We start from the raw sequence: 26,153 nt of genomic DNA on the forward strand, positions 1-26,153 counted from the left end.
AGAAATTTGTATGACCCAATCTCACCTCCAGACCCAATGTCACCCTTGATGACGGTACTTCTAAAAAAAATAGTAAGCAAACAATTTTAGAAAACAGGATTTAATTAAATTGTGTACATTTCAAATTAATATTATGCAATCATAAAAAAAACCTAGCGTGACGTCACAATCTCGAAACCCCCCCCTCCCCCCTTCGTCACATCTTGTCACACCTTCGGTAACCCCCCCTCCCCCCCTAAGAGCGTACGTACTTTATGGATGACGCCCAAGACGTTGGTGGTTCAATCCTCGTTCTGTTAAGGGTTTTTTTTTGTGAAATACAACCAAAAAGCCGTCGGTAATGTAGATAATTGTCGGTAACGGGCAAAAATGTCATACCCCTATATCGCAAAAAATGCATGAGGGCAGTTTTCATGCAGATTCTGATATACTTTCATGCCACCATGCATCACAATCATGCGACCACCGGTTGGGTGTGGGCCCGTTTTTTGGCATAGTCAGTTCTGTGAAAATGCAATGCGAAAGGCTCACGTGCTCTCAATACGCATGTTTAATGTTTGTAACAACTCTGTAGAATTAATTCGGTTTGCAATAAGATCATTTACGAACGAGAGAGAGTCAAATTCACGACGCTTTGCAAGTGTTTCTAAGCTTATTAACATACAGCGTGCAATATACGAAGGAAGGGGAAACACTGTCCACCCTAGTCTACAAAGAGCAAATAGTAAAAATTATTTTTGCACTGCTTCAATACGGGTTTCATGTGTGGACTCCAAACGACGCTACAATATTCATGAATACCCGAGCAGGGGTAAATAACACGGGAATACCAAATTATGGTATTACTTGGGCAAATAACAAAGACCAAAATGTGCCCTTGGTTGCCCAGTAATAGATGGTAAAATACCATGAAATCATACCAAAGTCTTGTATGTGGAAGGGTACAACAATACCAAACCATGTTATTCCAAGGGTAAAATAATACCTCAAAATAAAACCATTTCAATACCAAGTTGAGGTCTTCAGGATTTTTGAACATTGCTTGAATACATAAACTTGGTTTTACCATGGTTTTATTTTTAGGTATTCCCGCGCCCTTGGAGAATCAGATTTTGGTATTCCTGTGGTCTTTTACATACATGATTTTGGTATGATTTCATGGTATTTTACCATCTATTACTGGGCAACCAAGAGCACATTTTGGTCGCTGGTATTTGCACAAGTAATACCAAAATTTGGTATTTTCATACCATTTTTAGTGCAGCAGTAGCAGTTAGTGAAAAAACGGAAATGATCCATATGCAACAGCCAAATCTACTCACCTAATGATTCCATGTTGTTCTTAGTGATATTCTTCACCACATCGAATTCATTTGTCATTGATGAACGGCCTGTGCTTGAAGTTCATGAAGATTCTGAAAAATAACAAGATTGAAAAATAAGGATTGAAATCTGAATTGAATTGAATAATCTGTTGATTAACTCGTTTTTCAAAGTATTTGGTTATCCCGACTTAGTGAAATTTCTACGTTTTAAAAAAAATCTTTGTGGTACAGTCATCCCTCATATTCGGAACAGTTTACAGATCGGCCATTGTTCAACAAATCATGGAAAATCCATAATTGAACATGATGATTTGCTTTTACCTTCATGTGAAAGCTTTTCTTGCGATCTTTCGATTGGTGTATAGACCGGCCAAATATTTTTACGTTTTGTATAAAGTTTTTAAAAACATTGACCCTTGAAATCCACAAATTCGGAACACTTTTTTCTTACGATGTAAACAAACTTTTTCTTCTCTCCAGGAGTACTTATTTTTTACAAAATGAAACAGGCAATTTGGAGGCAGTGGTTTGCTGCTCTGGATAAAATAGTCTTGAAAGGCATGTTTTTGTTTAAAAAGTACTACTTTTTGCTAGTGAAATAGCAAGAGAATGTCGAAATATAGGTCCTAAAAATAGTAGGGTCGACAGAAAAGTTGCATTTTGCATCCTGTTGACAAATTACCACAAAAGTGTTCCGAATTTGTGGGTGTTCCGAATATGACTGTATATCACAAAAATAGGAAAATCAGCTTTAACATTTTTGGGTTTCAAGTCAATTAAAACTTAATTATCTCGTAAAAATTAAAAAAAAATTCCATAGTTTCAGAGAAATTTGATAAAATACTTTAATACCAAAATAATACCAAAATGTGCCATCCTTACTTAGAAAATTTTCCACAATTTCAAGTCATTTCTTTAGGGGGTATATCAAAAATGATTAAAATCAAGTTTGAAATTTCCGGTTTTCAACGAAGGCATTCGCGAGCGAACATAAGCTATGAACAATGTTTTTAATGTCCAGTGTCTTGCGAACCTTCGAGGTGAACGGACACTAGAGCTGCGGTATTTTTTACTACCAGAATTATTTCAAACAAAATTCACAGTCTTTTTAAATACTACCTGAGTTATTTTCCAAAAATTCTAAACAGTCTTTTCAAGACTAACCCCACCTGAAATTTCGTTGTATTTTACCAGGGCTGCGGAGTCGGGTCATATTTCAAGCGACTCCGACTCCGGCTTTCTGAGATTAGCCGACTCCGACTCCGACTCCGGCTCCGGCTTTCAGTTCCAACCGACTCCGACTCCGACTCCAACTCCGGCCTACCAACTCTAGCCGACTCCGGTTCCGACTCCGACTCCAGCTTTCAAAAAATGGTTGGCTCCGACTCCGACTCCACATATTTTTAAATGTTTTAAAAGTTAGTTAACTATTATTTCGAAAACATTGATAAATAGGATTATTTAAAACTCTCTAAGTGGAAAAACGGAAAAGAATGTTTCTGGTTTTACAAGTTTTATACGTTATTGAAACAGAAATAAAAATATATGGAATTATTAACTCCTCAAATTTTCATTAGATTTATTAAAAGGTAGCTGAGAAGGCCAACTATTGTTTAACATTTCGATTTTTGTGAAAAAGTTATCTGTTGGCTCGGAATTTGCAAAATGGTTCCAGCTGTCAAAACGCTTACCCGCCCTTTGCTCGTGTTGCTCCAAATATAACACACAGAAAAAAATCAATTCTCGAAACCGTGAAGTCAGTTCACGATTATGAGAACCACGAAGGAATATATTCACGTTTATGGTGCAAATGCACCATACTCATGAATAAATTCCTTTGTGGATCTCATATTCGTGAACTTAATTCACGATTACGGGAATTGATTTTTTTCTGTGCACAGTACCCCTATAATACATACCTAACACCAAACATAATTTCACCACTGGAATTATTTGACAAACTGTTTTGCAAAAAGTCTTCTGATATCTTTAGCTTTTCCTCACAGCTCTTTCGGAGTTCTGCCAGCACAATTTGATTAGCGAGAGTTAGAGGACATTGATCAACGCCTGTACGCAGCATCGTTTCCATCATGTCCTGTAAAATAGAAATCAAATGGTTGTGATCATTTTCACTGAAACGTTAATACAACACCCACCTGTAAATACATTTTTATATACAAAATCAGTTCTTCTTTGATCTTTCCCAGCCGGGATTCAATGGGATGAGGTTCGCATCGAGCGACTTCCTGTAGTTTTGGCAATAATTGTTTGCAATTTTCAGCGTCTTCCAGCAGCCGAGTCAATCCGTTGTCGAGAGAGCACTGTTTATGTGACATGATTTCTTGAGTTTCTGAGACTAATTTATCCATAATTTGGTGTGTAGATGAAAGGAGAAAGCCATGTTGCAATCTAAAATTTTATTGAAAAATTCACACACATTGATTCAGGACGCCGTTTCTTTGTGGTATTCTTACCTGAATCCTTGTCCATTTCCTCGCTGTAGTCCACTTCCGTTACGGAGCAAAATGTCCTGCATTTTTCGCATAAGAATGTCTGTGCGATCCGGATGCTGCTTCAGACAAGCAGCAACGTCAAATAATGGAAATGGAATGTTCCGCATCGAGTAATTGTGCTCTAATCCATATACTATATCTGAATATCCTTGAAGAGTTATATTATTGCGATCTAAGGAAATAATTCTTAAACGGTTATTAATTTGTAATGCTTTCGCCAAGAGTCGGGCTCCTATGTCACCCATCAAGTTTCCTGTTATATCTAGAATTTGAAGACTTTGGTTGCTTCCTAATGCATTGATGAAGTTGTGTAGGTCGTGCTTCAGCTTATTCTCCGACAAAACTAACTCTTGTAATTGGAAATCATCTTTCTGGATTAAATTCACCAGAGCATCCATAACAGTGGCGATGTGCTTCAATTTTAATCCTACGAAGCATTTGCTCATACGTAATACTCTAATCGAGGGATTTCTCCCTATGGCAGTTAGAACGGAAGCCATTTCGAAATCAAGATTATTATCACCTATGTCTAAGCTTGACAATACTCTAACTCCGTGAATACACGACTCTAAAACATGGGCACCTTGGGCACCAAGGGAATTCCCGCTGAGGTCCAGATAAAGACCGGCGGTCGATTCGTTGCACGCTAGACCCAAAAGTAAATGCTTAAGCGCTTCTAGAGGAAGCTTACAGTTGGCAATATTCAAATGCTTCAAGCTAAGACTGCTGGTGAAGAACTGTTTAAATGACGGTGGAATTTCCTTCCCTTTCTTTGTGCCAAACATATTGTTTGAAACATTAAGATGAAGTAAATGAGTGGAGCACCCACGAAGTAAAGCACCAAAAAGCTGTAAATAAAGTATGTGTGTGTAAACAGCATTTTTTAATTCATTTTAAATATTACGCTTTCTAATGTTGTATCAGTTTTTGAAATGTCTAGATGTTCTATCACATTTGGTTGTGCCAGAAAGTTGTAAAGGTGCTGCAATAAAAAAAAGTTTCATTTTATTTTAACAAAACCATAGCTTAATAATCGATGTATTACCGTAATATCATCCTTTAAATTATTTCCACTTAGATCAAGAAACGTTAATGAGTTGGAAATGTTTTGATTTTGGGATAACGATTGAGCAAGCTGGTTAACTCCCTTCGATGTCAAGCCACAGTGCGAGAGTTTAAGTTTAGACAAACCTTTGGATATTTTAGCAATTGGGCCCGCTAAGTTAGTAGCACCTGGAGGATGAAATAATATGCTTTAGGATAATTAGATACCTAGATAATAATCAAGACGGCTCACCCTTGTCTTCAACAAGATTGTGGCTCAAATCAATAGAACGAAGAGCGGGATTTATGTTCGATATCACAGAAAAAGAAAACTTATGAATAAAGTCGGATCTATAAAAAGACACAAAAAGCGAAATTAACCCTGATAAAATTCTCCAATCGAAATCATAATTACCGCAATCCAAGCGCCTCCAAGTGCATTTCCTCGAGCCACATGGAACGTTTTAGCACATGTAATATTCTTTCCAAAGTTTCAGTCGACATGCGTGTATTTGTTATTTTAATTCCTCGGAAAAATGTATTATACTCAAGTGCCGATATAATTGCCATTAAATCTTTTTGTTCCAGATGATCAAAATCGTGCAAATTAAGCACTCGATTATCATGCGATAGATAAATTGTGTCAACATCCCATGCCACCTGAAAGTTACAAGAACATTCGCATTTCGCATTTTCAGTGTAAGAACGGGCCTTGACGTATCTTATGCACTAGGTTCACGACGAACACGCACTGCCCTTACACCTACATCTCACCCTTGCTCTGAGTCAGTACGAGCAACACGCTAGAACACGCTGTGAGTAATCGTGCCAGGCATTCACACCTTCGTTTCCGGTTACGCATTTTAACTCGGCCAGGGGTGGTACAGTGTTTTGGGTTTGATGTAAGTGTTAGCGCCTAACCATTTATAGTGTGCCTCAAATCGAACCATCCACATCAATGCTGTTAAGCTATGAACAAGATTGTCCGTTCGACGCATTGGTGAACGCAGAACGCTGTGCCAGTTCGATTTTTCCATCAACTGTCAGTCAAACAATCTACAGGGGTTGCTTTGTTCAATGGTCGATGACTGGCAGGCTATGATGACAGGCGCAAAATTTTGCGTTTGCGTCCAGGCCTGACGGACAATCTTGTTCTTACCTTTAATCGATGAATCAACGTCATCGATGTCGATGATCGTTGATTTAAACGTAATCGTAATCGCAGCCATCGTTGATTTAATCGTCAACGTTAACGGAGTCGTTGATTTAAACGGCGTTGATCAACGCGTTGATTATCGATAATCAACGAGTTGATCAACGGCGTTCTTTTATAGTTTTCTAGAGTATGATGAGGAAAGAACGATTTTTTCATAAAAACATTCTCAAATAGATGTGACATGGTTTTTCAGGGATCCGGGTGTACCAAGAGGACCGAAGTGACCGGATTTTAAACCGTAATTTAAGCCCTAGCTAATTGCTGGTCACTTTCATCCCCACTTTGGTTCCCAAGTCCAACCCGGGATTTTTCTTATGTAAATGACACCGAGGACGGACTATTGGAAACCGAGATATGGTCGGATTAACACCAGAATTATTGTTCCGGCGGGTTCAGTAAGAGTCTCGCTTGGCTAAATAACGTCAGAATTTGTGTTTCTATGATACAATACTGAATTGACCACAAGACCCATTAGGGTGTAATAGCAAAATCGATTTTCCAGCACAGCAATATTCCAGTTCCTTTTGGGGTCCTTTTGGTTTTCCCCATACAAATTTATATGGAAAATTGAATCGCTTTGCGCAAACTGGGGACTTAACCAATCGTTCTCAATCTTTGGGGTGTTGTTTAGGACCCTAGAAGAAACTGTAAAGTTGTTGTGCTCACTAAATTTGAACAACTTTATTTTTTTTCCATACAACCATATTACACGCTAATGACCCATGTTCCTGAACCCAAATTGAGATCAGCCAAGATGTCAAACTTCATGACAGACCGGAGTAGCCTACTGTTGGTGATAAATGAGTTTCGATCGAACCCCAAGAGATAAATCTTCCGTGTGGTGCCGAAAACCGATAGCAGTAGGTCATACATATTTTGTTTACTCTTTGAATACTAGCAGGAAGCTACTCCGGTCTGTCATGAAGTTTGACATCTTGGCTGATCTCAATTTGGGTTCTGGAACATGGGTCATGTGATCAATTCAGTATTGTATCATAGAAAATCAAATTCTGTCGTTATTTAGCCACGCGAGACTCTTACTGAACCCGCCGGAACAATAATTCTGGTGTTAATCCGACCATATCTCGGTTCCCAATAGTCCGTCCTCGGTGTCATTTACATAAGAGAAATCCTGGTTGGACTTGGGAACCAAAGTGGAGATGAAAGTGACCAGCAATTAGCTAGGGCTTAAATTACGGTTTAAAATCCGGTCACTTCGGTCCTCTTGGTACACCCGGATCCCTGAACAACCATGTCACATCTATTTGAGAATGTTTTTATGAAAAAAATCGTTCTTTCCTCATCATACTCTAGAAAACTATAAAAGAACGCCGTTGATCAACTCGTTGATTATCGATAATCAACGCGTTGATCAACGCCGTTTAAATCAACGACTCCGTTGACGTTGACGATTAAATCAACGATGGCTGCGATTACGATTACGTTTAAATCAACGATCATCGACATCGATGATATAAACGCCGTTGATTTCAACGATTAACAGCATTGATCCACATTAACGACCCCCGGGTCTTTTGTGGTCTCTATTGCAAGTTTCTGCTCGAACCTACACAGAAAAAAAAATGATGGTAATATTCATCAGAAAATGGTGACAGATTTTGTGGCAAAAAAATTATTAATTTTACCCCAGAAAATTTGAATTTTCATCAGTTTTTGATGAATACTCATCAGGTTCACATTTTTACACATTTTTTATGTAATATTACTCAAAAACAGAGGTAATATCCAACCTACCAAATTTTTAACATTCCAAAATTCAACTTTTTTTTTCTGTGTAGGAATCCGAAGGCTTTAATGGGGAGAGCACCCAAACTTTTTTCTACTCCAAGGAACCTTCCACCCCAGTGTTTGAACTGACGACCTTTGGATTGCGAGTCCAACCACCGCCAGCGATTCCACCGGACTAGGCTTGGTTTGGTGTGTTGTTTGTACTTATGGCATGGAGACGTCTCCTACACCTGGAATGACTTAATGGCCTATCAATCAAGGCCGTGACCGACATTTTACTTCCTCATCCGATGGAAGGTTGGAGCAGATGGGAATCGAACCCAGAATCATCCGCTTACAAAGCGGACAGCGTAATCATTCGGCCACGCACTGCCACAGTGTGCCTATCAACATTTATTTAAGCGAAAAATGTATTATTTATAGTTTGATTTCAAAATCTAACTGTTATTTACTGGGTATTCCCGGGCACACGGTAATACTATCGCCATTGTTTGTTTACATCACGTTCTTCACTGTGTCTCGTTTTCCCAGTGGTTTTTAGTGTGTTAAACTTACCCGTTTATTTTTTAAACTACCGTAATCTGGGGTGAATCGGGACTACAGTCTGAATAGGGACAGCAGTTTTAGAGCACCTTAAAGCTTTTAAATTTGGAAATGGATGTACACATATTGTTGGCCAGAGTCTATCTAACATGGTTAAAACTGCTGTCCCAATTCGCCCCATGTGTCCCGATTGACCCCAGTTTACGGTAATTCGAACCGTTGCTTAAGTGTTCTCCGCATCTCCGATCGGTGTTAGGGGAAATAAACCCATTTTAAGCCTAATAAGCGGTCTTGTTTGAATGATGCTGGATAATCTGGAGTGTTCCTTGAAATTCAGTAAAACCAAGTACACCAACGAGTAGAGCAACTTTTTGTGAACATTTCTGTTTATTTTCACTTTTATTAAAAGTTATGCTATTCCTTTTACAAGCATTTAAAAAAATATTTCAAAAACGCATTCTAATCAGTCGTGTGCATTGGGCCACGCCCATTTTTGTATTTTCAGCTTAGTTCTTTTTTTCTTCCAACGCTCGTTTGGGTCTGCTTCGTGCTGCCAAAATTGATGAAATTTTGAGCGAACACTCACGAAAAGTAGCATTTATAGAGAAAGTTTCCTGACAACACCACAAGCGCTTCTGGTGGTGTTGGTGGCCACCCTTTGTTCTTTATTTGCCTTCGCTTCTCGCTCGGTTTTCTTCAGCCTTCGATTAGAATGGATGGTCAAAATTGAAACGTCAAAAGACTTTGCGCGTTTGTTTGTTTGATGGGGCTTGCTAATTATTTACATGTTACGGGATTATTTTTCAAGTGAGTGACTAAGTAACGGTCAAAAGAACATGTTGCCGGTAGTTGGAAGCAATTTTATATCTTAAGCGCTTTGAAATCGTTAGCGCAAGTGAAATGATATTGATGGCGACTTTCGTTAAGCAGTTAACCTCTGATCTTGCGTGTGGATGTGTGTGCCACCAAAATGATGAGAAATGGTCTCGCAAAATAGAAATTATGATCAAAAGTGCATTAAATTTGATCTTTTTGGCCAGTAAGTGGCATACATTTGCGTGCTTACTCCAGGCGGTGCTGTTGCTGGTAAGTTTACAGCCTAAATAGTATTTTTGGAGCTTTATGGTACGTTCGTTTGAAGAGCCGGTGCGGTACTGAGTGCCGCACTCGTCGGTGCCAGTTTTGGTTCAATCGAACGTCATTTGTCAGTATGCGTGGAACTCGCATGAAACTGAAAAAATATCGAGTGTGGCACTAGAGTTTCAGTTCCAAGATGGCGGTGAAACTCGTGCGGAACTAGCGCGAGTTTCTTCAAAGAAACACTTTGACAGCTCTGAGTGCGGCACTCAGTGTGGCACTAGCCATCAAACGAACGTACCATTAATCAAGCATCAAACTCTCCATATGACGAAGATAGGTATTTGATTAGAAAGGGTATATTTCCCCTTGTTGGTGATATTATCCCTTATTTGTGTAGGGATTATGGGTTGCAGGATTGAATATTAGCATTAGCATTAGCATTTGGAGGACGCCCCACCACCGGAAGGCTCCACAACACTTATCCCTCTGTTTGGTCTGGTTGTGTTAGACCCTCATCCGGAACAATAATCCAACACGGGAGATACCATGTCTTCATCTTTTGATGAGTGTGTAATACAGCCCAGGGCATAAGGGGGTCCAGGCCGGGTCCAAGCTATCCTCAGGGATATGAAGGATCGTTAGTAAACACCTATCTAAAGTGCGCAAGGACCCCTACGTCACCTTAGTGGTATAGATGTTTGTAGGGAGGTTTTGGACTCAATGTTAGTAGGAGAGGTAGAACCCTAGGATACACCTCGAAAGGTGTTGCGGGTTGGTTGTAACAGTATTCCTAATTCCAATCTAGGCTCACCAAGTCGCCATGGCCTAGTGGTTAGCATTTTTGCTTACCAATCCAAAGGACGGGGGTTCGAACCCCGCCTTCAGCGACTTTGATTTTTCGTTCATATTCAGCATTTCAAGTATTTCTATGTCCTTAACATTCTCGATGGGAGCAGATGGGAATCGAACCCAGAACCATTCGCTTACAAAGCAAACACTGTAACCATTCAGCCACAGCTGCTCCTCCGGGTTGCAGGATTGAATATGTAATAAATTATTAAATGAGTATTTATTATAAGATTGATATAATTCATAAATAAGAGTTAAGAGCGCAACAAAAAGTGCGCACCTTCATGAAAATTGCCTTGTTAGCTGATTATGGATTGAGCGCGAGAGCGCGCTAGCGAGCTGCGAGAGAGAACAACGAGCGAGAAAACAAAGAGATGCGCGTGGCCGGCGAAAGAGAGAATGAAGATTGTCAAATCAGTTTTGTGGTTAATTTCTGTGGAATAAGACGTGTTGTTTGTTAATTGCAAAATATCTGTGTTTTTATTATAAAAGAAAGTCCCCGATCACGACAATTTGGTGCTTATTTTCGTGGATCGAAACAGTTCAGCAACCTCAGAACTCGTCGTCGCCATCTTCGTTGCTGCCCCGTTCGTGATAATCATCATCATCATCGTTTGTTCCCAAGCTGACGATTCGGTGCGCCATCTACTGTAGGATAGCTAAAACCTACTCATCATACACGGAAAAAACCTGCAGTGTAAAGATGTCGAAAGTTGCGGCAGTGTGCCACTCGTGCTGCCAGGGATATTGCAGCGCTGTATTTCACCTGAAGTGCATCGGTGTCTCGGAAAGTCTACTCGCGGCAGTCGACGGGAACAGGCAAGTCTTCTGGAAGTGTCGGTCTTGTACCACCATGCTGTTGAACACGCCCCACCGCAAATCGGTTCACTCTGCCTTCATGTCCGGCCAGGAATCGCTGGTGGATACTCACAGCCAAAGTGTGGCCGAAATGAAGAGTGAACTCACGGAATTGAAGGCCGAAATCCGCTCCAACTTTGCTTCCCTGAAGAACTCAAACTCGTTGACGCCTACGTCTTCTCGTCGCCCTGGGGACAATCCGGACCTAAGGAAAAACCTTTTCACGACAAGCTAGAACCCAAGAAGCAATCTCAGCCCTTGCTGCAAGGGACAGACAATCCTGTCTCACCGAGCTTTAGCTCCATGCTTGTGGCTGCACCAACGCCGAAGTTCTGGTTGTACATGACAATGATTTCTCGTACTGTCACCGTGAACCAAGTGACAAAACTTGCGGTTGAGCGCCTTGGTGTCCAGGATGTGGAAGTCACCAGACTTGTTGCCAAAAGCAAGGACGTCAACGATGTCGTTCATCTCGTTCAAAACGGGTTGGACACCTCGCTGAAAGAAAAAGCTCTGGCAACCTTCCCGAGCATGGGTAAATAACAAGGGAAATGCGTAATAATCCCTTTCTCTGGTATCAATACCAAATTTTGGTATTCCTGGACCCTTTAAAAATTTTCTTAAGGATTATGCAAGAGCAAAATGTGGTATCATACCAATTTAAGGTATTGTTTTGATATTGCAAAATTGCAGCATTTGTCAATGGTCGAACACCACATTTTGGTATTCTTTTGGTATTACAGTATTTTATCAAATTCCTCTGAAACTATGGGAAAATTTTGACTAATTTTGACAAAATAATTAATTTTGCGCTAAAATGATGTATCAAAGCAAATGCCTTCATTGAAAACCGGAAATTATAAACTTGATTTTAAGCATTTTTGATATACCCCCTAAAGAAATTACTTGAAATTCTAAAAAAATTTCTAAGTCAGGATGGCACATTTTGGTATTATTTTGGTATTGAAAGGTTTCATCAATTTTCTCTGAAACTATGGAATTTTTTTTATGAATTTTAATGAGATAATTAATTTTGCGCTAAAGTGACTTGAAACCCAAAAATGTTAAGGCTGATTTTCATTTTTTTTATATACCCACTAAGATTTTTTTTAAAACGTTGAAATTTCTCTAAGTTGGGATAACCAAATACTTTGAAAAACGAGTTAATCGACAGATTATTGAATTTTGGTGAATTTCAATCCAGTTTCATTTTAATAATACTTATTTTTCAATCTTTTTATTTTCAGAAGCTTCAAGAACTTCAAGCACAGGCCGTTCATCAATGACAAATGCATTCGGTGTGGTGAAGAATATCACTAAGAACAACATGGAATCATCAGGTGAGTAGATTTGGCTGTTGCATATGGATCATTTCCGTTTTTTCACTAACTGCAACTGCTGCACTAAAAATGGTATGAAAATACCAAATTTAGGTATTTCTTGTGCAAATACCAGCGACCAAAATGTGCTTTTGGTTGCCCAGTAATAGATGGTAAAATACCATGAAATCATATCAAAATCTTGTATGTGGAAGATCACAGGAATACCAAAATATGACTTTCCAAGGGCGCGGGAATACCTAAAATTAAAACCATGGCAATACCAAGTTTCGGTATTCAAGCAATGTTCAAAAATCCAGAAGATCTCAAGTTGGTATTGAAATGATTTTATTTTGTGGTATTATTTTACCTTTGGAATAACATGGTTTGGTATTGTTGTGCCCTTCCACATACAAGATTTTGGTATGATTTCATGGTATTTTACCATCTATTACTGGGCAACCAAGATCACATTTTGGTCGCTGGTATTTGCACAAGTAATACCAAAATTTGGTATTCCCGTGTTATTTACCCCTGATCGGGTTCACTTGGCCGCAAGGTCTGATATTCCGCGAGTTTGAGGACAGATCAACGGAAATTTTTTGGGCGCCGATAGCAACAACGTCTGCAAACCCGACTGCTTCAGGAGTAAAAACAGGGAATACGACTACTCCGGAATCTACGTCACTGAATCTCCCTGCTTCGGGGGAAGGATCGGAGAATCCGAATCTCGAGGTAGAGAGCATGGAAGAGTAACGCGACCATCTTTAGCTTCATCGCCAGGACGCGCCGTAGAAAGCCATGTGAGTCCCTCGCCTGCCCGACACCACCACGTCGTCACCCAGCCACCGCCTTATAAGTCCAGCCTGTTGCAGCCTTCAGAGCCGTCCTGGTGTTGGTGTCGGTGCCGGGGGAGGGGTCTCTCAAACGGCAACCCTCGGCAAGTACCCTTCTAACTCGCAATATTCCTTGCCTGATGCTCGTCCAACTTCCAGCTTGTGCGCCACATCGTCTACATCGCCTCCTGTCAGGACACCAAATGCTGTACGAGCTTTCCGGTCCTCTTAAACGGCAACCCTCGGCAAGTACCCTTCTATCTCGCAATATTCCTTGCCTGATGCTCGTCCAACTTCCAGCTCGTGCGCCACATCGTCTACATCACCTCCTGTCAGGACACCAAATGCTGTACGAGCTTTCCGGTCCTCTTAAAGGGCAACCCTCGGCAAGTACCCTTCTATCTCGCAATATTCCTTGCCTGATGCTCGTCCAACTTCCAGCTCGTGCGCCACATCGTCTACATCGCCTCCTGTCAGGACACCAAACGCTGTACAAGCTTTCCGGTCATCGCCAGGACGCGCCGTAGAAAGCCATGTAAGAGCCCCTCGCCTGCTCGACACCACCACGTTGTCATCCAGCCACCGCCCGATAAGTCCAGACTGTTGCAGCCTTCAGAGCCGTCCTGGTGCTGGTGTCGTAGAAAAGTGTGGCACAATCTCTTTCCACCGTAAACTCAAACCCGTGGTCTTCGACTATGCCATCGCCGGAAACACTCTTGCTCGGGTAACCCAAGTACGTGACCTGGGCGTTACCCTTGACAGCAAATTGTGTTTCACTATCCACCTCCATGACATCGTGTCCAGAGCCAATCGACAGCTTGGATTTATCTTTAGAATCGCTGATGACTTCTGAGATGTCGCGTGCCTACGTTCATTATACTGCGCGCTGGTAAGATCCATCATCGAGTTCTGCTCCGTAGTGTGGTGTCCGTACCAGATCACTTGGACTGCTAAAATCGAATCAGTTCAGCGAAAATTCACCCGGCTTGCCCTTCGCCGTGCAAGGAATCCTGCCGATTGGAACACGTACGAAGAACGTTGTCGTGTCTTGCAGCTAGAGACTCTCGAGCGGAGGCGGCACGTCTCACAAGCAACGTTTGTTGCCAAAGTACTGGCCGGTGAAGTTGACACTCCTTGGGTTCGCGCTCAAATTCAAATCTACACACCTGCTCGGCCAATTCGTCAACGTCAATATCTACAACTTGCTTACCGCAACACCAACTATGGACAGCACGAACCAGTTCGTTTCATGTGTAGCCGATTCAACGTATTTTCTCACCTGTACAATCTCAACATCTCCACCCCGCAGTTTCAACAACGAGTCCGACTCTGGTACTCTCATCAGCTTTAATCTGTTTTTGTGTTTCGTGTTGTTAGCATCTTTAGTTAAGTTAAGTTTTTTCTTTAAGACCACAAGTTGTCGGATGATTCAAATAAACAAATAAACAAATAAACAAATAAACAAATAAACAAATAAACAAATAAACAAATAATAAAATTCATGCCATTTCAATAACAAATAACAGTTAATGTTATCATAACGAAATTTGTTATTGTTCTGATATTGGTTAAAAGCCAAAACAACTTTAGAATAATATTGAGATGATCGGATTAGTTGTTAAAATATCAAAAAATAATAACAGAGATTTGTTCGAAGAATAACTCAAAATGTTATTAGTCTGTTATTACAATAACAATCCAATAACAAAAAAAATCATAACGACGAATAACAAATCTTGTTATAAATTATATAAAATGTTATTGGCTTAGTATTTTAAAATATCAAAAAATGTTATTCCCAAGTTATTTCCGTCTGCTCGGGTTGTTTTCTTCTGGAATCTTTCCTACACGCAGAAAAACAAGGCATAGGGGAAGGTGGGGCAAGACGACCATATGGGGCAAGAGGAACAATCGCTCCAACGGCCGTAATTTTTACAATTTTGACTATTTCCAGTATGAGGAATTGTTGCTAGCAATGCAATTAGCTGATTTGGTAATTTTTGTTGAGAGCTTTTAAAAAATCTTGTTCAGGTAGGGCAAGTGTACTTTACTTACTTTACTATATCAGCAACAGGTCTATCGACCCAACGCTGAACTAATCGAAAATTTCCAGGATGCTCGATCTTGGGCCGCTCGTCTCCAGTCGCCCGCTCTTGCATCTTCGTCGACTGCACACAGCCAACGCGTACGAGGCTTTCCACGAAGCCAACGACCCCGTCCAGGTTCGCTGCTGAATATCGTTTTAGCCGCCCGCTCGTCCGACATTCTGGCTACATGTCCAGCCCACTTTAGCCTGTCGTGCTTGATGACTTTTCTCCTACTTGCTTGCCGCCGAAGATAGAACGCGGGATTCTCCGCTCGAAGACCCCAAGTGCTCTCTGGTCAGCCTCCTTTAGCGTCCACGACTCGTGACCGTAAAGAGCTACAGGGAGTATCAAGCTCCTGTACAGCGTGATTTTCGTAGGCGTCCTTAGGCTGCGGGACCTTAGCTGGCTACTAAAATCGTAGAAGGCCCTGTTTGCAGCACTAATCCGCCGTTTCATTTCGCAGCTCACATCGTTGTCGCACGTCACGAGTGTACCAAGATATACAAATTCATCCACCACCTCATATCTTTCTCCATCTATTGCTATCAGCAGAGAAGCGAGTCAGACGTGCGTCCCTCACAAACCAAAAAAGTGCTAAAAAGTGCAAAAAATGCCTCACGGCAAGAAAAAGAGGCGGTCCTCACCAGCAGGATCGGCAGATTTGAAGAAGCTAAAGAATGCCGAAGCGCTACCTGCAAAGCCAGGCAGTTTGAGCAAGGACGCTCAAAAATTGTCTGGAAACCAGTTCGCTACCCTCCCTGTGGACGTTAGTGAGAAGGAAGAATTCGAACGGCGGGAAAAGTTGCCACCCATTTTTGTGAAAACATCGTCATCGGATTCGGTGCGAAAGTGGCTGACCGGATTTATCAAATCTGGTGCTTTACGAGCTTCCATTCGCTTGTGTGCTGATGGACTCAAAATTCTGCTACCTACCAGAAAGGATTACAACTACGTTCGGGATTTCCTGAACAACACAAAGATTGAATACTACAGCCATGACGATCCAGGTAAACGCCCCATGAAACAGGTCCTCCGTGGCCTGTACGACATGGATGTGAGTGTGCTGAAAGAAGAGCTCAAAACTCTTAAGTTGAACGTGATCGAAGTCTTCAAGATGACGAGACACAACAAGGACATCAAGTATCGTGATCAACTGTACCTGGTTCATCTCGAGAAAGGATCGACAACGCCGTCTGAGCTGAAAGCAGTTCGGGCAATATTCAACATCATCGTGACTTGGGAACGTTATCGTCCAGTGCACCGTGACGTGACACAATGTTCGAACTGTTTGCAGTTTGGGCATGGTGGAAGGAACTGTTTCATCAAGAGTCGTTGTGCAACCTGCGGAGGTGAGCACAAAACTCAAGCTTGCACCACAATCATCGAGAACATTGAAGCCAAATGCTTCAATTGCGGCGGCGACCATTCGACCAAGAATCGAAGCTGCCCAAAACGTGCTGAGTTTGTGAAAATTCGGCAGCAAGCGACGACGAGGCACCAACCAAATCGTCGCAAAACACCACCAACTTTCACGGACGTGGATTTTCCTGCTTTGGCGTCACCTGGAGCGGGATCTGTTCGAGTGTTTCCAAATCTGCAGCCATTGCCGTTGAATCAGCGGCAAAAAGTTGCAGAGAATACAACACCTCCTGGCTTCAGTCAGCAACCGAGGGAAAACCAACCAGCATCAACGGATGAAGGCAGTAGTGACCTGTTTTCACCACAAGAACTTATGAACATTTTCATCGAGATGACAACAACACTGCGTGGTTGCAAAACTCGTGCGGAACAAGTAAGAACGCTTGGAGGATTTATCTTAAAATACAGTTTGTAGTTTACTCGTTCTAATGATTTTGAATATTTCAATGAATTTGCTTTTTTAGTTTTAAGTTAGGATTAGTTGTTGAAGTGATTTTTTTTTCTTTTTTACTCAAATGTATTCGATTCAATGCAAAAATGTAAAACAATTTGAAGTAAATAAATGAATGTGAACAGTTAATAAGAAAACGAAAAATATAACAAAGATGAAGAGCATGTAGCCATACCACTTAGAATGTAAATGAAATGTAATTATTATAAGAAAGTTCAATAAAGACATATTTAATTTCAAAAATTTCTCCATCTATTTCCACATCCGAAACACCTTCACCTGCACTGCCACGCGCTCTGCCAGCAACCAGATACTTGGTCTTGGCAGTGTTGATGGTCAGTCCGATCTTCGCAGCTTCCCGCTTGAAAGGTACGAACGCCTCCTCCAATGAACGACGATCGATACCAATGATGTCGATATCGTCAGCGTATCCAAGCAGCATGTGCGATTTAGTTATGAGTGTTCCGTTTCTTTGCACGCTTGCCCTTCGAGCAGCACCCTCCAACGCTATGATGAACAGTAAGTTCGAGAGAGCATCGCCCTGCTTCAATCCATCCAACGTAACAAAAGCTTCAGATGTCTCGTTAGCTATTCGCACGCTTGATTTTGCTCCGTCGAGCGTTGCACGAATCAGTCTTATTAACTTCGCCGGAAAGCCGTGTTCTAGCATAATTTTCCAAAGTTCGTTTCTTTTGACTGAATCGTACGCCGCCATGAAGTCGATGAACAAATGGTGTGTTTGCTGGTTGTACTCCCGGAACTTGTCGAGGATTTGTCGCAGAGTGAACATCTGGTCCGTCGTTGACCGACCCGCTCGAAAACCGCACTGGTATTCGCCGACAAAGGTCTCGGTCAACGGTCTCAGCTTGCTCCACAGGATTCGGTATAGTACTTTGTACGCTGAGTTGAGGATTGTTATGCCTCGATAGTTGGCACAATCGAGTCTTTGCCCTTTCTTGTAGGGCAAGTGTACCATTAGGGTGTAATATGGAGCAATTCCAGCTCAAATCAGGATTTTTTCTGGTACTTTTGTTCCCTACCCTCTCCGATTTCAATGAAACTTTTTAGACATGTTATCCTGGGCCTATAAAAGCCATTTTTGTGTATACGGAGCCAGTTGCACTCGATAATGACATTTGAGAAGGGCGTAAGAGTTTTCAATATTTTTGTATTTTGTAATTTAAATATTGCTGTATCTCGAAGCCGTTGCATCGTATCAAAAAGTGGTCAAAGACAAACTTGTAGGAAATTAGACGAGCTTTTTGAAAAAATACACTGAAAGAAAAATGCACGCAAATTCTATGAGATTTTCAAATTTAAATGTTAAATTTTAAGGTGATGTCATGATTTTTTTTCGTTCAAAATTTTTGTTGTTTTGTTTTTGTTTTTATTAAATAGCCTAAAATGTGACTCATGAAAAATGCAGGATGGTATGTCTCTCATAAAAAAAAACAAAAATGATTTACTAAAACTTTTTTTCAAAATTTTCGATTTCCCAGACAATTTTACATAAACGTCTCCATATTGACCATTGTCCTAAGTCCAATCCTTGTGAAGATACAGTGGTTTGAAAAATAAAAATGTTGAAAAAAATAGGTTTTTAACAGGTTTTTGGCAATTTCAATATGACAGACTTGATTTTTCAGTCTCGTAAATATTTTTACCAGAAAGCTCGTCCAATTTCCCATAAGTTTGTCTTTGACAGCATTTCAATTGAATGTATGGGCTTACAGATATAAACTTAATTCCATTGCTCATAACTGAAAACAGTTTTTTTTTCAGTGTGTTAGAAACCTGGATAGTAAATAAGCTTACGTTAATATTCAAACGAGCCGGGTCCGGTGGTTTAGTGGTTAGCGTGGTAGCCTCTAAACCCCAGTATGGCCTGGGTTCAATCCCAGACGGACCCGGTGGCATTTTTCGAGACGAGATTTGCCTGACCACGCCTTCTATCGGATGGGGAAGTAAAACGTCGGTCCATTTGCGTAAAAGAGGTTTTGAGTGACTCACCACACATAACCTTCGGACGCCTAGAAATGAGCAGAAACTTGCAACAGAGAACACAGAAGACCCGGGGGTCGTTAAAGTGGATTACTTTGCTTTTTTTAAATATTCAAACGAGTCATATTAAAAAGCTGTCAAAACAAACTTATGGGAAATTGGACGAGCTTTCCGGTAAAAATATTTACGAGACTGAAAAATCAAGTCTATCATATAGAAATTGCCAAAAAACACTAAAAAACTTATTTTTTCAACATTTTTATTTTTAAAACCGCTGTATCTTCACAAGGATTGGACATAGGACAATGATCAATATGGAGACTTTTATGTAAAATTGTCTGGGAAATCGATTCCCACTATCGGTTTTTGAAAATTTTGACGTTTAGACCACTTTTGAAAAAAACAGTTTTAGTAAATGATTTTTGTATTTTTTTAGGAAAGACATACCATCCTGCATTTTTCATGAGTCTTTTTGTCACATTTTAGGCTATTTTCACAAACATCTTTCAGTGTATTTTTTTTTTTCAAAAAGCTCGTCTAATTTCCTACAAGTTTGTCTTTGACCACTTTTTGATACGATGCAACGGCTTCGAGATACAGCAATATTCAAATTACAAAATACATACGTATTGAAATTCTTACGCCCTTCTCAAATATCATTATCGAGTGCAACTGGCTCCATATACACACAAATAGATTATATAGGCCTAGGATAACATGTCTAAAAAGTTTCATTGAAATCGGAGAGGATCGGGAACAAAAGTACCAGAAAAAATCCTGATTTGAGCTGGAATTGCTCCATGGTTGTATGGAAATAAATAAAGTTGTCCAAATTTAGCGAGCACAGCTATTTTTCAGTTCATTCTGGGGTCCTAAACAACTCCCCAAAGTTTGGGAACGATTGGTTTAGTCCTCACTTTGCGCAAAGCGATTAAATTTTCTATGGGAATTTATGGGAAAAACCGAGGGAAAACCCTATTTTTTGGAATTTGGTATTTATAAAATCCACGGGACCGTGGTGTAGGGGTAAGCGTGATTGCCTCTCACCCAGTCGGCCTGGGCATTTTTCGAGACGAGATTTGTCTGATCACGCCTTCCGTCGGACGGGAAGTAAATGTTGGTCCCGGACTAACCTAAAAAGGTTAGGTCGTTAGCTCAGTCCAGGTGTAGGAGTCGTCTCCCTGGGTCCTGCCTCGGTGGAGTCGCTGGTAGGCAGTTGGACTAACAATCCAAAGGTCGTCAGTTCGAATCCCGGGGGGGATGGAAGCTAAGGTGTAAAAAGAGGTTTGCAATTGCCTCAACAATCAAGGTTTCGAACACCTAGTTTCGAGTAGGAATCTCGCAATCGAGAACGCCAAGGCAATGCTGTAGAGCGAATAATTTGATTTTTTTTGAAAATCCACGCTTCACGCCATATTAAAACCGGATTCATATTTGGATGCTCTGGAAGGTGCTCTACAACTTTCCCGAAGAGAGTATGGTTCTAACTTTCTCCTAAAAAATGATACAGCGTGTTCAAAACTCGTCTAAAACGTGTTTTTGCTCGAGTCAGCGTGAAACGTGGATTTTATAAATATCAAAATCCAAAAATAGGGTTTTCCCATACGAATTCCCATAGAAAATTGAATCGCTTTGCGCAAAGTGAGGACTAAACCAATCGTTCTCAAACTTTTGGGAGTTGTTTAGGACCTCAAAAGGAACTGAAAAAATGGTTATTCTACCCTAGTGTACCATATGGATTTTTTTTTCATAACTCATCAATAATTAATTGGTCGCTTATCTTATAATAATTTAAAAGTATAAATAGTCTCAAGTCAACTCTACGTAAATATGTTACGCTGAGTATAATATTTCACCTTTTAATTACACATAATTTTGATTTTATCCTTCCACAGTCGGCTGTCTAAGATTGAATCATTTATGCTAAACTCAACACCTATTTGGTGAGACCGGGAATGGTCTCATCCGCATCATCCGATTGTTTGCCTTGAGAATACATAATACATAACCCTATCACTCAACGAAATTCATTGATTATTGGGCCACATCATCATCCACTATGATGAATCCTGGCCATTACCCTTTCCCACCAACAAAATCCACACACGCGGGGGTGTGGATATCGTATAGAACCCACCCTTGGTAGCAGCCTGTGCTAACTAACATTCCCGTCCCATCCCCTCGAGATCTACAAACTGACATGGCGGTCGCCGTTGGTGGCCAACGACTGTTTCCTATAAGTAGGCTTAGTGATTTTTCACGCTCGAAAATAGCAAATTTCACGGGGACCTCAATTTCAAAACACCAAATTTCACGCAAATTTCGCGGAACTTTAAAAATGTTAAATAACTTTAAAAATCCTATGTTTAAATCACAGAAACTACTTTTTATACTTCATTATATGAGTAATTCTCGCTGAAAGTGGACCACTATTTACACAAGGTGCTCAAAAAGCAATGTACTTTTCCAATAGCCCCCACCAAGTTATGAAAGAAACCATGTTTGGTTGGTTGAATTTGTCCTCACCTCGGCGCCACGAAGCTAAAACATTTTTTTTGATTAGTAATTTTTTGACTTAGGCGCGTCTACAAAAATGCTAATAACTTTGCAAAACTTCAACGAACCCTTGATGTTTAGGGGTGTTTTGGAAAGGAAATGAGCAGAGCTTTCGAATGCACTTGTCAGAAAAATACCGTTCCATACATTTTTTAGCCATAAAACAACAATGTATTTTTAAAAGTCATTTTTGAAGGCCGACGCCCCGCTATATCGAAAAACTGACAAATCCATTCGAAAGCTGAGACGATTTCACATAAAGGACCAATAAATCTAAGGTGTTTGTTCCTCCTATCTTTTTTAATCTAATTTTGATTCTAAGAGCGCAGCGCTCCGTTCGTATTTCGGGCGCCCAAAATGTTACATTAGCTTGCCCCAATTTAAGGTTTTGTCAAACAATATAGGTGCTCACTTTTTAAATGATAGTTTATTATCCAAGGATCAAGATGCACTATCGATAATTGACCAATATTTAAGGTTTTGGGTTCTGCCAGGCAATTTAATGTCGAAAAGTTGTTTTTGTTTACTTTTTATGTTGTTAAATGCTTATTTACAATTGGGTGGACATTTTTACAGTAAAACTAATGAATGTAGCATGTAGGAAATTTCACCACGAACATTTTTCTCGAGGAGAAAACGTAATTTCGATATGAATACAAAGAGACGAGTTGTTTCTTTTAATTCCGCTATATATTTTTAATATCTTGACAGATACGTATTTCGTCTACTACTTGCAGACTTCATCAGTGTTCTGTTCTCGATACTCCAACGCAAAGATATTTGAGTTTTAGTGAGAAAAAAAGTGAATCAAAATTAGATTAAAAATGATAGGAGGAACAAACACCTTAGATTTATTGGTCCTTTATGTGAAATCGTCTCAGCTTTCGAATGGATTTGTCAGTTTTTCGATAAAGCGGGGCGTCGGCCTTCAAAAATGACTTTTAAAAATACATTGTTGTTTTATGGCTAAAAAATGTATGGAACGGTATTTTTCTGACAAGTGCATTCGAAAGCTCTGCTCATTTCCTTTCCAAAACACCCCTAAACATAAGGGGTTCGTTGAAGTTTTGCAAAGTTATTAGCAATTTTGTGGACGCGCCTAAGTCAAAAAATTACCAATTAAAAAAAATGTTTTAGCTTCGTGGCGCCGAGGTGAGGACAAATTCAACCAACCAAACATGGTTTCTTTCATAACTTGGTGGGGGCTATTGGAAAAGTACATTGCTTTTGATTTTTGAGCACCTTGTGTAAATAGTGGTCCACTTTCAGCGAGAATTACTCATATGTTATTCTTCAATAAACTAGAAAAAATCTTCACTAAATTTGTGAATGTAAAAATTTTCCTAATTAAAAAAAACCTCCTGGTTTATCGATGGGCTCTATAAATATATGTTGAAACAAAATGTAGGGCACGCGTATTCTCATGAAAAAACTCAAAAATCTGAACATTACTTTAAATGGTTCATATTAACTTCACATACATATATTTTCATGCTTTTTAATAGAAAACTAATAAAATTTAATTAAACAGTCTTTTTGGATGAAATATTTACTAAGCTGTTATTAAAAAAAATGATTTAAGAAAATTTGATAAATTTTACGAATTTCACGCCGTCCACGAAATCGTCAAAAATCACTAACCCTATATTAATAATTAAACCAGGATATTCACTCGCTTATTTCTAGAGTAGTTCATAAGATTATTTTTATTCATTTTTGAGTTTGATAAATTATTTTGAGAAAAATCGTTACATTTTCACACAAACACAAAATTTCACGGGATTTCGCGGAAAAAGCCAAATTTCACGGATTTCACGCTGTCCGCGAAATCGTGAAATTTCACTAACCCTACCTATAAGCAACGGCTCTAGGTTTGATGATCGTGATGTTTAATCTTTTCAGCGCATTCATGCATGCTGTTGATAAGGGAAACATCATTTGATCGTTGAAGCGTATGACCGGTTGTGTTGATATGATATTACGGTCCTGTTCAGCAACGGAGAAGGACAACCATGGGTGGTCTCTCATGCTCATGCTCCCCTAGTGTACCATATGGATTTTTAGTATGGAAATAAATACAAATTGTATAAAATATAAGTAAGAAAAACTGATAAACATTTGTGAACGAAACGTTTCAAATACATTCTAATTTGATGTATCTAAGTGATAACAGTTCAATTGTTAGCAAATTAACATGTTATTTCATGCAATTTTCCTCTAGCCCCAACGGGTTGTTAGTCTTGCTCCACTAGTTGAGTAGAAATCAAAAAATTTTAAATCTTTTTTTTTATTAAAAAAAAGGATTTTTTAAAAACTATTTCTATCAAAGTCTTAGTCAAGACCTGGAATAAGATGACTATAAAAAAATCCGACACATTTTACAAGTTTTTAATGGGTTATAACGAACATTTCCTTAGCTTGTTACCCAATCCCCTATTTGAATCAACAAAACATTTTGTTGATTTGAAAAACAAGATTTTTGTTGAATCAACACTTAACGTCAAAGCAACTTTTTCAAAACAGCAAAAAATTTTTGGGGGATTGAAATAATTAAGGTTTGTTTCAACGCAAAATCGGCGTTGATTATATTCAACAAAAAATTTTGTTGAATCAAACCTCGTACAGGCTGATCGTACAAAATATTTTTCTGCGTGTAGTGTTGGATCATGTTTATTTGTTGCAATTTCTTCTGTCGCGGAATACACAGAAAAAAATGATGGTAATATTCATCAGGAAATGGTGACAGATTTTGTGGCAAAAAAAATGATTAATTTTACCCCAGAAAATGATGAATTTTCATCAGTTTTTGATGAATATTCATCAGGTTCACATTTTTACACATTTTTTATGTAATATTACTCAAAAATAGAGTTAATATTCAACCTACCAAATTTTCAACATTCCGAAATTCAACTTTTTTTTCTGTGCATTGTTACATTTTTTTTGTCCTTAGCGAGGAAAATTTATTGTATAAAGAATCAATACACGGAGAGACCGTGCCTAGAAATTTTAACAAGTAAAATTGTTGATTTTACTTTCGTTAATTTTAACAAAAACGTACTTGTTACTGCCAATATTCCGTTAGAATAACTAAAATTGAGTATTAATTTAATAACCTGTTTGTTGGAAATGCTAGAGGCAAAAAGCTAACAGATTTCCCGAACTCGAATGAACGTGCTCGACTGTTAGCTTTGGTTTTAGGAAAATCAAAAATTTTGTTGGTTGAATATAATTTACATTTGGTTGAATATTTAAAAGATGAACTTGGGTTTGTTTACGTCTGTCATTTGAAGTCAGGATTCGAACGAGAGCGGTCGATTTGTTGAGTTTGTGTTGTTAATTATGAAGTGAGAGAATGTGAAAGGTGAAAATTACACTATTTAGCTAATGTTGAAGTGGCACATCAAAGTGTTGCAACTGGGGAGGTGGAATTGGTGAGTAGGTTTGTTGATGATTTCTTTGCAGGTGATAAACTATGAAGAGCAAGAGGACGATTTGCCATGAGGACCTCCAATGCGAGTGAGTTGAACATGTTAGAAGAATGTTTGATGGAACGAGAGGGCAATAGAAGGGAAATGCGGGCCGACTCTTCACGGATAGAGCAGCCCGGGCAAATTTAACAAAATGTTGGTTAATCCAAGTAAGTATGGGTTTATTTTTGCACAATAATTTATCTAATGTGATTCTTATTAGAAAACTGAATCATTAAAAAGCTTCGTGCTTACGACGGATAAAATCTTAATGAACCATTATTTTTTTTCCAGAATCATCAATTATAAAATACATAGAAATGCCATGTGTAAGCAACATAAACAACATAAAAAATAGAGATGAAGTAAAATATAAAAAAAATAAAAAAAAATATAAAATATATAAAAGAAGATAATTATTATCTTGAAAGTTTTGTTGCAATACGACTGCTCAATAAACTGGTAAGTAAAACTCAAAATATTTTTTTCAGGAATCGAAGTACGTTGAATAAATTGAATCAAATGCAATGAAAGTTTGTTGCCAAAAGTAATTGTTAAATTAATGCAACTTTGGTAAGTAGCATTATTGATATTTCTTCTTTCCTCAATATAATTTCATTTATTTACGTTCCTTTTTTCAGTTTATAGCCGAAATTAAGAATTTTGTATTAAATTACTAATACATTTCACATGTCTATTTGCAGCAAAAGGTTCACTTTAGTGAAAATTCTGTTTCCAACCACAAGAAAAATAACTAAACCTGAGACCATTGTAGATGATGATAACTTATCTGATGATTTCACAGTGATGGTAAGTGGATACAACACTTAAATTTAT

At 39.2% G+C, this 26,153-nt stretch overlaps 1 protein-coding gene across 1 annotated transcript in view; it reads right to left on the minus strand.

The window, feature by feature from the left end:
* The window catches only part of LOC120424226 (F-actin-uncapping protein LRRC16A), a 45,100-nt gene that overhangs the window by 1,652 nt on the left and 17,295 nt on the right, over window positions 1–26,153 (minus strand). Inside the window, exons 7-13 of the mRNA XM_052711350.1 lie at window positions 5,298–5,542; window positions 5,136–5,233; window positions 4,884–5,071; window positions 4,743–4,820; window positions 3,800–4,686; window positions 3,482–3,734; window positions 3,238–3,420 (exon numbers count right to left, since the gene is read on the minus strand). Of these exons, the coding sequence (XP_052567310.1) occupies window positions 3,238–3,420; window positions 3,482–3,734; window positions 3,800–4,686; window positions 4,743–4,820; window positions 4,884–5,071; window positions 5,136–5,233; window positions 5,298–5,542 (1,932 nt within the window). The remainder of the gene's footprint in view (window positions 1–3,237; window positions 3,421–3,481; window positions 3,735–3,799; window positions 4,687–4,742; window positions 4,821–4,883; window positions 5,072–5,135; window positions 5,234–5,297; window positions 5,543–26,153) is intronic.

Source organism: Culex pipiens, unplaced genomic scaffold (genome assembly GCF_016801865.2).
Source record: "Culex pipiens pallens isolate TS unplaced genomic scaffold, TS_CPP_V2 Cpp_Un0003, whole genome shotgun sequence".
Classification (NCBI taxonomy): domain Eukaryota; kingdom Metazoa; phylum Arthropoda; class Insecta; order Diptera; family Culicidae; genus Culex; species Culex pipiens.